Genomic DNA, 13,294 nt, shown 5'->3' on the forward strand with positions numbered 1-13,294 from the left:
TTTTTTCAGTTGACTTCTATAATAAAATTGGAGTTGGTCAACAGAAATGTTGCTACTAATCTAGGATGCAGTAAAGTTACAGACAACACTGAAACAAACCATTTAAAATCACATGCTTAAAAGAAAACGGATATCCTGTAATGATGTGGCTTCCTAAAAATAAAAATGCTGAATGGGAAAATAGGGTATATGAGAATAACAAAAAACCTAGAGTTATAGCTATCACAGTAGGAGTAACAAAATTAAAACTGAAGCCTTTGCTTAAATCAGTGATTCCCAAAGTGTATTCCACACACGGATGTTCACTGCTGACCAAAATACAGGCACACCTCATTTTCCTCTGCTGCCCTTTATTACACTTTGCAGATATTGCATTTTTTACAAATTGAAGGTTTGCAGCAATCCTGCATCCGCAAGTCTATTGGTGCCATTTTTCCAACAACACTTGCTCACTTTGTGTCTCTGTGTCACATTTTGGGTAATTCTCCCAATATTTCAAATTTTAAAATTATTATTCTATTTGTTATGGTGATCTGTGATGTTTGGTGCTACTATCGATAAGGATTATTACCCACCAAAGGCTTAGATGATGGTTAGCATTTTTTAGCAATAACATATTTTTTAATAAAGGCATATATATTTTTAAAACATAATTCTAGTGCACACTTAATAGACTACAGTACAGCGTAAACACAACATTTATATGCAATGAGAAACCAAAAAATTCGTGTGATTCGCCTTATGGCGATACTCGCTTATTGCGGAGGTCTAGAATGGAACCTGCAGTATCTCCGAGGTATGCCTCTAGTTTAGATCAGTGGTTTTCTAACTTGGATCAAAAAAAACCTTTGGCAGAACAACTCTGGTTGGACAAGATCTGGGGCCCAGAGACTTGATATTTCATTCCCCTCCCCCACCTGTGGCAGCCCCAGAAAGGGCTCTCTAGTAACCTTCAGTCTCCTGTAGCACCTTTCCAAAACTACTGGTTACAGAGAGCTTGTAAGGAAGCTTGGGCATCCACACAGGATTTGTTGATGTTGCAAATCAGTGATCATTAACTGGCATTTACCAATAACTGGAATGGACAGGCATTATTGCACATGTGACAGATATCAAACGTCACAATTGGGCTTGTTATTCAAAGACAACCCAGATCCTTAGAACCCCCAAGTTTGAGAGAGCGTACCTGTGATATAATTCATGAATTTGTTAAGTGTTAATGAACAAAATTATAAATATCTCTCATTCTGGAAAATGTTTAGCTTGTTGTTACCTTGAGACTAGCTCTACCAATTCAATGGCTCCTTTGGGGAAGCAGTTTGTAGTTTCTTAAAAATTATACCTTTCTCAGGAGATCACTCTCTCAAGGTAAAACCAGCTCAGCCGAACTCTTCGTTTGTCTCGGACAGTTCTGACCGTCCTAATGAGGCCACGGGGCCCGTTGTGATTCTCACGTGAGCAAGTAAGGTTAGTGCTGTATTCTCACTGAGAAAATGTATTGACTAGCGGCAATTAACGTACACACCAAAGCCTATATTCCGGACACAAGCAGGATGGTCAGAATGTGTGGTTCAGGGTTTCTTAACACCACTAACTGTTAACATTTGGGGCTTGATACTTTTTTTGCTGTGGGGGACTGACCAATGCACTGTAGGATATTTAGCAGCGTCCCTAACCTCTGGTCACTAGATGCCATTATCATTGCACCTCCAGTTGTGACAACAAAAAACTGTCTCCAGACATTGCCAAACGTCCCCTGGGGGCCTCAATCTTCTCTTCCCCAGTGGTGAACCACTGATGTCTGCAGAACCCATCACAAGTCATGTCAATACAGGAGAAAAGCAGTGCTCTCCTCCTAACGGGTGAGTAGAACCACAGAATTTCAGTACTGGAAAAGCTTGTAAAACTAAGAAACAACTCACTCACTCATGGCACAAACAAGGAAACTGAGGCCCAGAGAAGTTACGTGATATCTTCATCTATCAAAAACAAGGGTTTCAATACCATGTTTCAAAGCACACAACACTAGCTCCTTAAGTTGTTCTTCCAAAACTGGGCTCTGTGTTCCAATAAGTTGAAGAAACACTTCATACCAAATCTTCTTATAAGTAAGGAAAACCTGTTTAATTTTGTTTATACTACAATTTCTCAAAGACTTCTGACCCTGGGTCTTTTTCCCGTGTTGAATCCCCATTAACAGGAAGCTGAGCCCACGTGCCCTTGGGGAGTGTGTACATTAAGAAACATGGTACTCTGCTCTGCTCTAGTTGCAGGGCTGTTTTCCCGTCCACTGCACTCCCCAATTCCCCGTGAGGTGTGCTGACTATTCCAGTTTGCAGCTGGAGCATTTACCTGAGGGTAAAAAACACTCTTTGTAAACCCAATCTGGCTCACTGATTGGAATGACTATTTCAAGCAATTCTTCCTGTGCTAGGCACCAAGGTACTTCCAGAAAGAAGCCCTCTTTGACCATCCCAAGCATCCTTCCACCTGGATTCTACTGTGCATGTGGTCCCTGCCATTCACCTGGCACTTAATATGTCTGCCTTTGGGAAAATTTCTGGTATGTGCAACACTTTTTCCCACAACCTCACGAGTTTCCAACCAAGGCTGTGTTTTATTAACCTTTCTATAAATCACCCTGTGTAACATATCCAATAGATCCTTTTTGGTTGGCTGAGGAGGGTAAGATCTTTCTTTTAAAAATGTATTAAATATAAATAACCTTTTCAGAAAGTGGTCTTCAAGGAAGAGGCCTGGGTTTAAGCACAAAAAGGTTCTTCTAGTGGAAACCACGTTTACCTGGTCCCTGTAACTCTTTTATAGTTGTCCTTGGAGTACACTGCTAGGATGCTGACACCTGAGCCCATGTTCACCAGCAACATAGGGTACGGGTTATCCAGACAGTACGGCCTTTTTTGACACAATTCGGGATTTGTGGGATTTTCAAAATAGTAACATTCCGGCTTGCCGTTGAAGCCAACAGAGTCAACGTAAAGCAGGCCCTGAATCAGACAGTCCAGTTCGTCCAGTTTGTGGAGCTGAAGGTCAGCAATCTGAAAGAGAAGGAACCCTTGTGAGAGAGACCACTACCACCTCAGGGGAAGCCCCCGGAAGCTTTCAGCTGAACTTAACATGTGTCATGAACAGGAAAAGTATGGAAACATCCTTCAAGCACCACGCTGTGAAATCTTGTTGAGAACCAGTCATTCCACTGGAAAGGCAGCCTTTACCGGATGTCGTGTCTACCCACGGTGCCTGCTGAGAGACAGGACCCTACCTGATAGCTGGCAAGGAAGCCACTAGCAGGTGGGGTAGGCAGAAGGGTTGCCCCTGAAAGTTACGTCCATGTCCTAATTTTCAGAACCTGTGAATGCTGCCTTATTTGGAAAAAGGGTCTTTGCAGGTGTGATTCAGTGAAGAATCTTGAGATGCAGAGGGCATCCTGGGTTATCTGGGTGGGCTCTAAGTCCACTGACAGTTTCCTTACGAGACACAGGAAAGATCTGACAGACACAGAGGAGAAGGCCGTGTAAAGACGCGAGGCAGAGCCTGGAGAACTGCACCACAGGCCAAGGAAGGCCGATGGCCACCAGACGCTGGGAGAGGCAAAGAATGGATTCTGCCCAGGAGTCTCTGAAGGAAGTGTGGTCCTGCCAACACCTTGATTTCGGCCCTCTGGCCTCCAGAACTATGACTGAGTAAATTTCCGTTGTTTTAAGCTGCTAGGTTTGTGGTAATTTGTCAGAGCAGTCACAGGACTGTTAGAGCACTCGCCCAGCATACCTCAGGGTGAGGCAAGTGAGAAATGTTCTGAAAGCAGAAAGGCTCCTACACTTCTTGGCAGGATACGGAGTCCTGAGGGAGGCATGTGAGCCTGGGAGCTGGGGACAATCTCCTCTGAGCCCACACAGCCCAACTCTCCTTTTCCCAAGCCTGGGCTTTGGAGTTCGACAGACCTGGCTTTGAAAGCTATAACTCCAACTCTTACCTAATTGAGGGATGTGGGGCAAGTTACTTAACTTCTCAAGCCTCAGTTTCCTCCTCTGTAAAATGGGAATAATACCCACAGTGCAGTATTGTGAAGGTTACATGATAATAATATATGTAAAATGTTAACACAGGGCTTGGCAAGTGCAAAGGACTCAAAAAATATTGACTCTTTTATTAATAGCTGAGGTGGTCCCAGAGTGTCCTTTCATGCTCCTATGAAACAAAAACTCCTATTCTCCTAGGTACGGGGGAAAAAAGTAAAGGGGAATAAGCTGGCTGAGGGCTAGCCTTAGCAGAGGATGGGTACTTTGCATCCTCAAAAGTTTATTCACGATCCTCAAGAGTGATATTACTGCTGGTCCAAAAAAAAAAAAAGAATCTAACATTCACCAACATGAAACTGAGCCAATGATGGAAGATCATTTTTAAGTTCTAATTTAAATTAAAAAAATCTCTTTAAGAAAATAATAACTGGTACTTATATTTACTATATGCCAAGCACCTGTACTAGATCATTTAATTCTCACAAAAACCCTATGAGGAGGTATTGTTATCCTAACTCTATGGTTAAGGCTCATAGAGCTTAAATAATTTTCCCTAAGTGATAAAACTAGCAAACGCCTCCTAATAACGCGCTGTTCTTCTCTTGTCTTCATTCATAATGAGTCCTGCTTCTGGGATCTGGAAACCACCTACACAACTACTATACTTAGATATTTTGCCCCAAAAGCATCATCTTCATTATAAAAGTTAATAGCTAGAAGAAAACTTTTGACTTTTTATCACTCACCTGAATGTCCCATTCAACAAAAATCCACTGAAGCTATACCTGCAGAGCAGAATTAGTTAGAATAGGTTACCAGCAAGGTGGTAGACGTTTTCTTTTTTTTAACATCTTTAAAAATATGGAACGCTTCACAAATTTGTGTGTCATCCTTGCGCAGGGGTCATGCTAATCTTCTCTGTACCGTTCCAATTTTTAGTATATGTGCTGCCAAAACGAGCACTAGACGTTTTCTTGATACGCAGAAACAATCGTTCTAAATGACACTTGGTGATACAGTTCATCTATCTCATAAGTGATTTTGAACATTTCATTTTTCACCAAGTGGAACTTTTGGGTGAGATGCATGTCATGATTCACGTGTTCAGGGGGTAATACTATAGGTATAAGGCTATCTGGAGACCTAAACACTCTAGTGACATAGCCGTGTAAACGCTACCTCCTCATCCTCCGGGATTCCCTGGCCCTATCAACGTCTTCCAAAGCGCTCACAGCGTGGGTCACATTCTGGCTCGTTTTTGGTTCAGTGGGTGCCCCTGAGCACCACGCTCAAAGGCCTGTCCATAATAATGGCTTAATAAACGTTTCTTAAATGGAACAGGGAAAACTGTCCCCTCCTGGATCACCACAAACTGAAAAGTAGCGATTTCATCACCCAGTCTTGGGGCCATAGGTCCACCTGCTTAAAAATTAATCGGAGGTCCATCAACAATATTGACAGCAGTGCCCAGAACCAACATCACAAACACGAACAGTGACACCGTCTGTTCAGGGGACATCCTGAAACTATGTTGGGAAAAAGAAACACCTGTCAGGGCAAGTAAACAGAGCACGTAGCTTTGCTCTGAAGGGAAAGATCTCACCTTTCCCCTCAAAATCACTTTCAAATAAAGTGCTAGCAGCAAACGAACATCTCTTCTATAACATTTCACTGAGGGATGGATATTTCTGAAGCCTGAGGTCATGCATCCCCAAACAGGGAAACAGAAATATTAGTCGCTTTCATGGAGACCTATGGAGACCTCCCTCAAAGGTCTTTTCCATCCAGGAATACAGACAGGCTCCCAAGTGTAAGCGATGAGTCAAATCATTACTTGGACAGGATGTTCAGATCCCAGCTATGGAGAAACACTCTTTCTTTGGGTTTAGTTTTCTTTATACCAGGGTAACAAAAGCAAATGCTGCAGGAGCCAATAGAGGAGTGAAGTCCCTTGACTAAATGTTAAAGTAACAGAATGATGGGGATTGTGGCCCACAGACAATCCACACGTATTTAAAATTCACTGCAGCCCGTTGTTGCCATGTGGTAATAAGGGCTTAATGTTGCCAAATGATTCTATTTCTCAAGAGCTGGAAACCCAGATTTTTATGTGAAAACTTCCAATTTTTAAACGCTGGCAGCTAGTTTTAAATTAAAAAAAAAAAACCATCAGATCCAGCAAACATGCAGATGAAGCTTCAGCTAATGTGAACATAACCTTGTCACCAAGGCGTGCTGGTAAATGTTTAACAACCAGCTCTCTGGGAGCAAATGCCCTGGTTTATAGCATTTACCAATTTCCATGGTATAATCACTCCCACCATAGCCAACTTCAAGCTACCAACACGATGTCACTAAACACAGCGTTGGGAAGACACAATGCGCTCTCATGCACACAACGGGCTCTCGTGAACCAGTAGGAGCTGATTTCAGCACCCCACTGCTTGTGACTCTCCTTAGCACTTTTGGAAAGTATGAGTTCTGCCAATTCCTAAATCATTAAGCTTAAACTATTCCCCAAACTTAACACCAACAAACCAAACTTGTCCTAAGACTCAAACTCTGTAAATAACGGAAGTAGGGGAAGAAATAAAGTAAAAAAAGTAATTTTTTTTTCAAACTACTACTATGATAAACTAACTTTGCTTTGCCTAGTCCCAAAGTCACCCAAGCAAGCATGGGTGCAGTGGGGTTCTCAAATTTTAGGTGCCATCAGAATCACCTGGGGGGCTTGTTAAATCACAGATCGCTGGGTCCCACTCCCAGAGTTTCTGATTGCATGTTTAACAATATCGCCAGGTGATGCTGATGCTGTTAGTCCTAGGACCACACAGACTTTGGAGCTGAAGAGCTGGGATTAATGCATGACCCCACTCCAGTACGGTGACAACAGGCCTTCAATAAAATCACATACTCTCCCCAATAGGAGCTGCCTTGGCTAACCTGCAGGGCTGTTTTCAAGAATCCAGTGAGATGGCTGTGTGAACATGCTTTGGAAACATGAGTTATACATGCATTTTATATAAGAAGTAAAATAATTCAGGTCTTCTTATCTCAAGTTGAAATACATTCGGAAACATCATTTCCAAACCGAAAACTCTAATTTCTCAAAGGAATTCAGTGATTCCCTGTATGATGAAATTAGAAAAAATATGGATTCTAAACACATGTTCAGGATACAACTCTAAGAGGTTCTCCTTATGTGCTTCAGTCTCTCCAAAATAAATACTATTACATATAAGATGGCTAAACAACAAGGTCCTACTGTGTAGCACAGGGAACTATATTCAATACCCTGTGATAAACCATAATGGAAAAGAATATGAAAAAGAATGTATATATATGTATAACTGAATCACTCTGCTGTATAGCAGAAATTAATGCAACATTGTAAATCAACTAGACTTCAATAAGATAAACTTAAAAAGTAACTAAATAAATAGCTGAGTAAATAAATCTGGTAAAAACCATCCCAGGAGGTCCCATACCTACTCTCTATGGACCTACCCCAAACCAGTCCCATCACTCTCCTGTGCTTGAGAAATGAGTCACCAAATCGTTCTGCACAAAATGAATAAAATACACATCTGTGTGATACCCCACGCTTCCCAAGGTGCTTTTGCTGACCCTGGCTCCATAAATCATAATGGAAGTGGCAGAAAAGGTTATCTTACTAAACCAAGAACAATTTGCATATAAAATGGTTGACTCTGAATTATAAATTACACTCGGGGCTCTTTTCTCCTCACACAGGACAGCTAACTGAGACCTGAGAGAGAGATAAATTTCAAATGTGTTCTGTGAGTGAGAAAAATAACAAAACCTCAAAGATGTCTTCTTCCTCCTGGCACCCAATGATAAAAGGGGTACATGAATGGCCAAAAGGGTCGAGCCAGAATGAAGTGTAGGATGACGGTATCTACAAAGCTTACGCTCCTGCAATATCATAAATCAGTTCCTGGATTAATAATAGGAACCCAGCTAATAATGAATGGTCTACTTAGATTTAGAATTTCACACATCCACAATTACCTTATTATCCCCTCCTGATGACTTTTCCACCATTATTAACTTTTTTCGGTTGTGTCCTTGGAGATTTCTGGCTTAATGAAGGCCAATTCTTAAGTCCTCACACCTTGAAAAAAATGTAGTGAAGCTATAAGAGAATCTTTTACTGTTCCCTAAATCTCATGTAAACCCAGTAAGATTGTTGTTATATCCTGCTTGTTTAGACGGTAGTTATTTGTTTTCTTCTAAAAAATGAAAAGAGTCGCTTCTAACTTCTAATAAATGTTAGTCTTGAACTGAACAAAACTTACAAGGAAAAGTATCTCTTGTAATGAAGAGCTAAGTGGACAAAAGGGATGACTTTTTTCTAAAAATTTTCTATCATTAGAATACTTTGCATTCTAAATAGGACTCCTGTTGAAGTTGGGAAGTGTCCTTGTGGATGAAAATATTAGATTTGGTACATAAAATATTCTGGTAGGTTATTTAAAACAACACTCGCAGAACATAGACAGTGGGGAGAAACACAAAGTTCGATGAAATCTACAGGATTAAGTGCCCTGATATACAACCACATGGGAGCCTCCCCTTTGAGAACCACTTTCTCAAATTGTAGGATTCTTCATTGGCCTACCAATCTCTTGGAGCATATGTTGTTTAAGTTTGTCTTTTGTGTTCCATTTTGTTGAATCATTAATTTTGAAGGCAAACTTTTGCCAGGCAGAAATTTGTTTGTGACAGTGATCCTAAAATGTTGAAGGAAGGAAGGAGAGAGGGAGGGAGGGAGGGAGGGAGGAAGGAAGGAAAAGGGGAAAGGAAGAAGGAGGAAGGAAAAAAAGAAAGAAAAAGGAAGAAAGAAATGCAGCTTTGTTCAACTGAAAGTATTCTACACAGGGGTCTAGTTTAATGCTTGTCTCGTGGCTTTGTAACTCTTTCTTGTACATTCTAAAATTGATGAAGACTAATTAACATTATCTAAGGATTTAAATACATTTACTATATATGAAAAGGACACAGTCATCAGACATAACAATTGCTAACTATTCAGGGTCGGCTGAACATCATTTAGATAGCCCTAGTTACTCGGGTTTTTAAAATACATGTCTGCAAACTTGTATTATGCTCAAAAGAGTGATTTTATATAACAACGACAGGACTTTACAGCTATGTATATACACTGCTTTATTATTTGTCAGATTGTTTACTACATAGTATAGTAGTATATATTGATCCTTTACAACTTAGTGTGCACCTTCAATTTCCCATTCTGGAAAGGGAAGAGCTTGGATACATTACACCTGAGGGCCTTAGCACTTACTAACCCTAACTCTTCCCCATACCAGCCTGGTTTGCTCTATTTCTTCTTCGGGTTCCTACTCCAAAGTTACCTCATCACACAAAGACCTGCCCAGCACTTCCTATCCCCCTTACCTATTTATTTTCCCCACTTATTGCCATTTGATATACTCCATAATCACTTTTTTGATTATTGACCATCTCCCTGCACTAGAATATAAGCTCCAGGAAGGCAGGGGCTTTGTTTTGTTCATAACAGTATTTGTTGCATTGATAGAGTATGATAAATACTTGTTGAATGAGAATGAATGCTTAGGAAAGAGAGTGATAAAACCTATTCATCCTCACAAACTTTGGAAGGATCAGGGCATATCACTTACTGACAGACGGGCTACAGGAAGAGATCTGTCTTCAATTGTCTTCACTTTGGCCAAGACTGAGCATGGAAATAGAAGGCAGGCTATATAATACTTTCTTTTATAGATGGCCAGGCTGTTAGGCAAATACTCCAAACTTGCTCCCTGCACCAGTCTGTTCATTAGGCTCCAGAAACCTCCTGAAGGAGCAGAGGCTTCTTTATCTTGGCCGTAATAAGATATGACCTTTCTCAGTTCAGAAACTTGAGAAACACACTTGCTCGTGGCCAACACAGATTGAGTAACTTTCTGGAATCCAGGGCATTACCCAAGAGGAGGGACGGAGACTTTGATGGAGTTTGCTTAAATGTCCCAGGTCACCTTGGTACACTTCAGGCTCCCTAGTGGAGATGGACACAGAGGACATCCTTGAGGGACCTGGGGAGCTCACAGCGCTAGGGGTGGGTCAGCACTTCCTGAATCAGAATTGAGCCGACACCCAGCTCTCACCTAGGGGACGGTATTTAGCGCCTCTTCATCTCTCTTTAGCTTTAGTTTCCTTATCCGCCTAAACACCTTACTGCCACTTTCTGAAAATGATGAAACTGAGGCCCACAGGAGGGACGTGTCTTGCCCAGTCACCCAGCTAGTTAAATGCAGAAACAGCACTAGAATTCAGGATCAGTGCTTTTTAATTTATGAATTTGAACTTAATTTTCATGCCCCTGGATCTCAACTTTCTCAGTTTCAAAACTCTTCAATCATTGGGTCCCTTTAGTGGGAAAAAGATCCCATGGATCATTTAAGTAAGTGGCAGTGTCAGATTCTGCTGGCAAGGGAAAGGGGCACAGGAGGAAAAGCCAAAACCTGCATATAATCAATCTGACTTAATATAATGCTCTAGGGCTCTATTGCCAGCTCTTGTAGAAACCACTTATCAATGAGATAAATGATGTTACTTTTGATGATGCAAATAAAATTTTCAATTATAGCTTTATTAAGTACCATGAATAATGCATTGATTTATTAATTTATTCATTAATGATAAACTTTCTGGCGAGACTGATCCCCACATCTTCCAACCCTTCCTTCTCCTATGTTCAATCACTACTGTTAATTGAATTCTCTTTATTTTCTCTATCTATTGTTTCTCTTTCTTCTCATTTTATTCCCTGTGAGATGAAGCTAGACAGTATAGAGATTATCTTGACTGTAGAAATGGGGAAATTGGAACACATAGGTGTTAGGGATTGCTTAACAAAGAGAAAGTTAGGACTCCACGTCACCCATCCATATCTTCCACTTAGCCAACTTTGTCAAATCTAAAGAAGCAACACTGCCAGTCAGGATATCGTATTATTCTTATTATGTAGAGCCATACTCCCTAAATCATGTTCACCAACAAAGCAATTCACCTCCAGATAATGTCAAAGATTTCATTTTTGTTTGTGAGCAAAACTTCTGAAGGACATTCATAAAACACAAATGATACAGAGCAAATGGGTAGAAAGAAGTAATCATTTTTAGTAAGATGCGTAGAAAGCCTTTCCTGCAGGCCTCAGTCTATGTATCTATGAAAGTGGCACAATGATTATGGTTTTCATGAAACATAAGAGTCTGTGGAAAACTAAAATACTTCAGAAGGGGATTTACATCACCTTGTCTTTGGCATATTGTGCAGAAGTAATTGTAACAAAAATGATGAGGACGGCCAATATGTATTGAGCACTAAGTGCTGGGTACATATTATCTCATTCAATCCTTCATGTAACAACCCTATGAGGCAGAAACTATTTTTACTCTCCTATAGATGAGGAAACTGAGGCACAGAGGGGTGAAGTAAGCTTGTCCAAAGTCCCAAGCCTAGTGGTCAGGTTCTTCCATAAGAGATGCCATGATCATGGCCATGGGAGAGGTTTTCTTTCTTTCTCTAAGAGGTGGTTTTGTTGTTTGCAGGGGGGTAAAGCGGACCTACCGTTCTGAAGTCCTCTTCGAACTTAAAAGCCCCGCCTCCCGTGGCACAGAGAGTGGTGTGGAGGCTGGAGAAGTTCTTCTCGCTGCCCATCTGGATGAACCTGTGCATCGCGCAGCTGGGAAAGCGGATGAAATGCAGGTTCCCCTTCCGCCCACACATGGTCAAGTTTTTCAGTTCCAGGTGAACGTCTCGAATCCCGGTTTTCCCGTAAGCCGTGTTCGAAGTCAAATACTTCCTGATGCTCTTCAGGTTCTCCACTTCCTCTTGTTCCTCTTCAGCTGTAATATCCTTCGGTTCAAAGTAGACCAATTTAACCAGCGTCCCACCGATATCCATGCCGAACCACGGGAACGCTAGCGGACAGAAAGACAGAGTGCCCTTGAATTCTGGACAAAGAAATGGGCCGTCTTTGAATAGTCAATAATGAAATGCAGTGGTGTTGCATCTATAGCTGCATTTACCATGCAGTTTACCTGAATTCAACTATAGGTGCCTAAAAGAGACAGGCGAGGAGAAATTCACACTTTAAATGGTGTCCATGATTCTGCCTACATTTCATTCAGAATCGGCCTCGGAATTGAATGTGAGATGAGAATAAGATTCCCTAAGCCAGTCTCAATTCCCACGTGGTTCTCAGGGCTCCAGAAACTCACCAAATAGAGTTAACTCCCATACTTAAAGATACATATTTTGCATACACTCTGGCTCCCAAATGCTATTTTATCAGAATCTCAGCCAAAGAAAACAGTGATCTGTTCTGATGCCAGAGGAAACGCTGGCTATGCTAAGTGTACCAAGAGATGGTACGTTGACCTCTACGCCTCACCGTGTCTTCCTAGCTCATTCTTCGATGATCATTTTTACAGCATTCAATTTTTGCCTTCATGTGCTGACTTTATATGACATGACTCCACTGCTTTAATCTACAGAATAAATAGGAAGGAGAAAGGAGAGAGAGTGGGCTGTGAGAGCTGAGGGGCACACATGATGATCCCTATGGCGACAGGATTCTCAAAAGAACAGCTTGAGCTACAACTCATTTCTTTCTTTATTAAGGAGAGAAACTCTCTCCACCTCAAATGGCCCGCCTAGAAGTCCTCACCTCACCCATGTGTCCTCTGCCACAGATTCTGATTTAATTCTGAGGGAGGATCTAGGCACGAGCTTTTTTTTTTTTTTTTTTTACGTTCCCCAGAGGTTCCAACTTGCAGGCTTGCAAACAGCTAAGCCACAAGAACCATGACCACTGAGAGTCAAGCCCACAAATATCATAGCTCCTGACCAGGTTTGCAACACAAAGGCATGTTTTGTGTTTTATATATATATATATATATATATATATTTTGCGGTACGCGGGCCTCTCCCGTTGCGGAGCACAGGCTCCGGACGCGCAGGCTCAGCGGCCATGGCTCACAGGCCTAGCCGCTCCGCGGCATGTGGGATCTTCCCGGACCGGGGCACGAACCCATGTTCCCTGCATCGGCAGGCGGACTCTCAACCACTGCGCCACCAGGGAAGCCCTGTGTTGTATTTTTATATATAAATATATATTTATATTTTAATCTGCTGGAGAGGCTTATCTATGACAAAATGAATTTCCATTGTAATTATTTTTATTGTTA

At 41.5% G+C, this 13,294-nt stretch overlaps 1 protein-coding gene and 1 non-coding gene across 10 annotated transcripts in view; both read right to left on the bottom strand.

Moving 5' to 3' along the window:
- Positions 1 to 13,294, bottom strand: part of PANK1 (pantothenate kinase 1) — a 111,259-nt gene that overhangs the window by 15,511 nt on the left and 82,454 nt on the right. For 4 of the 9 annotated variants that reach the window (XM_060126429.1, XM_060126426.1, XM_060126428.1 and 1 more), the window contains 2 exons: positions 11,673 to 12,025; positions 2,803 to 3,056 (listed from right to left, as the gene is read on the bottom strand). In XM_060126429.1, the coding sequence (XP_059982412.1) occupies positions 2,803 to 3,056; positions 11,673 to 12,008 (590 nt within the window). In that variant the 5' untranslated portion in view covers positions 12,009 to 12,025. Of the gene's footprint in view, positions 1 to 2,725; positions 3,074 to 11,672; positions 12,026 to 13,294 lie in introns of those variants that run through there. The other 5 variants (XM_060126432.1, XM_060126430.1, XM_060126433.1 and 2 more) reach the window with 3 other exon arrangements.
- Positions 4,893 to 5,000, bottom strand: LOC132507666 (U6 spliceosomal RNA). Its single transcript, XR_009536245.1, has one exon. It is a non-coding gene; the product is annotated as a U6 spliceosomal RNA (small nuclear RNA).

Source organism: Lagenorhynchus albirostris, chromosome 16, assembly GCF_949774975.1.
Source record: "Lagenorhynchus albirostris chromosome 16, mLagAlb1.1, whole genome shotgun sequence".
Taxonomy (NCBI): Eukaryota; Metazoa; Chordata; class Mammalia; order Artiodactyla; family Delphinidae; genus Lagenorhynchus; species Lagenorhynchus albirostris.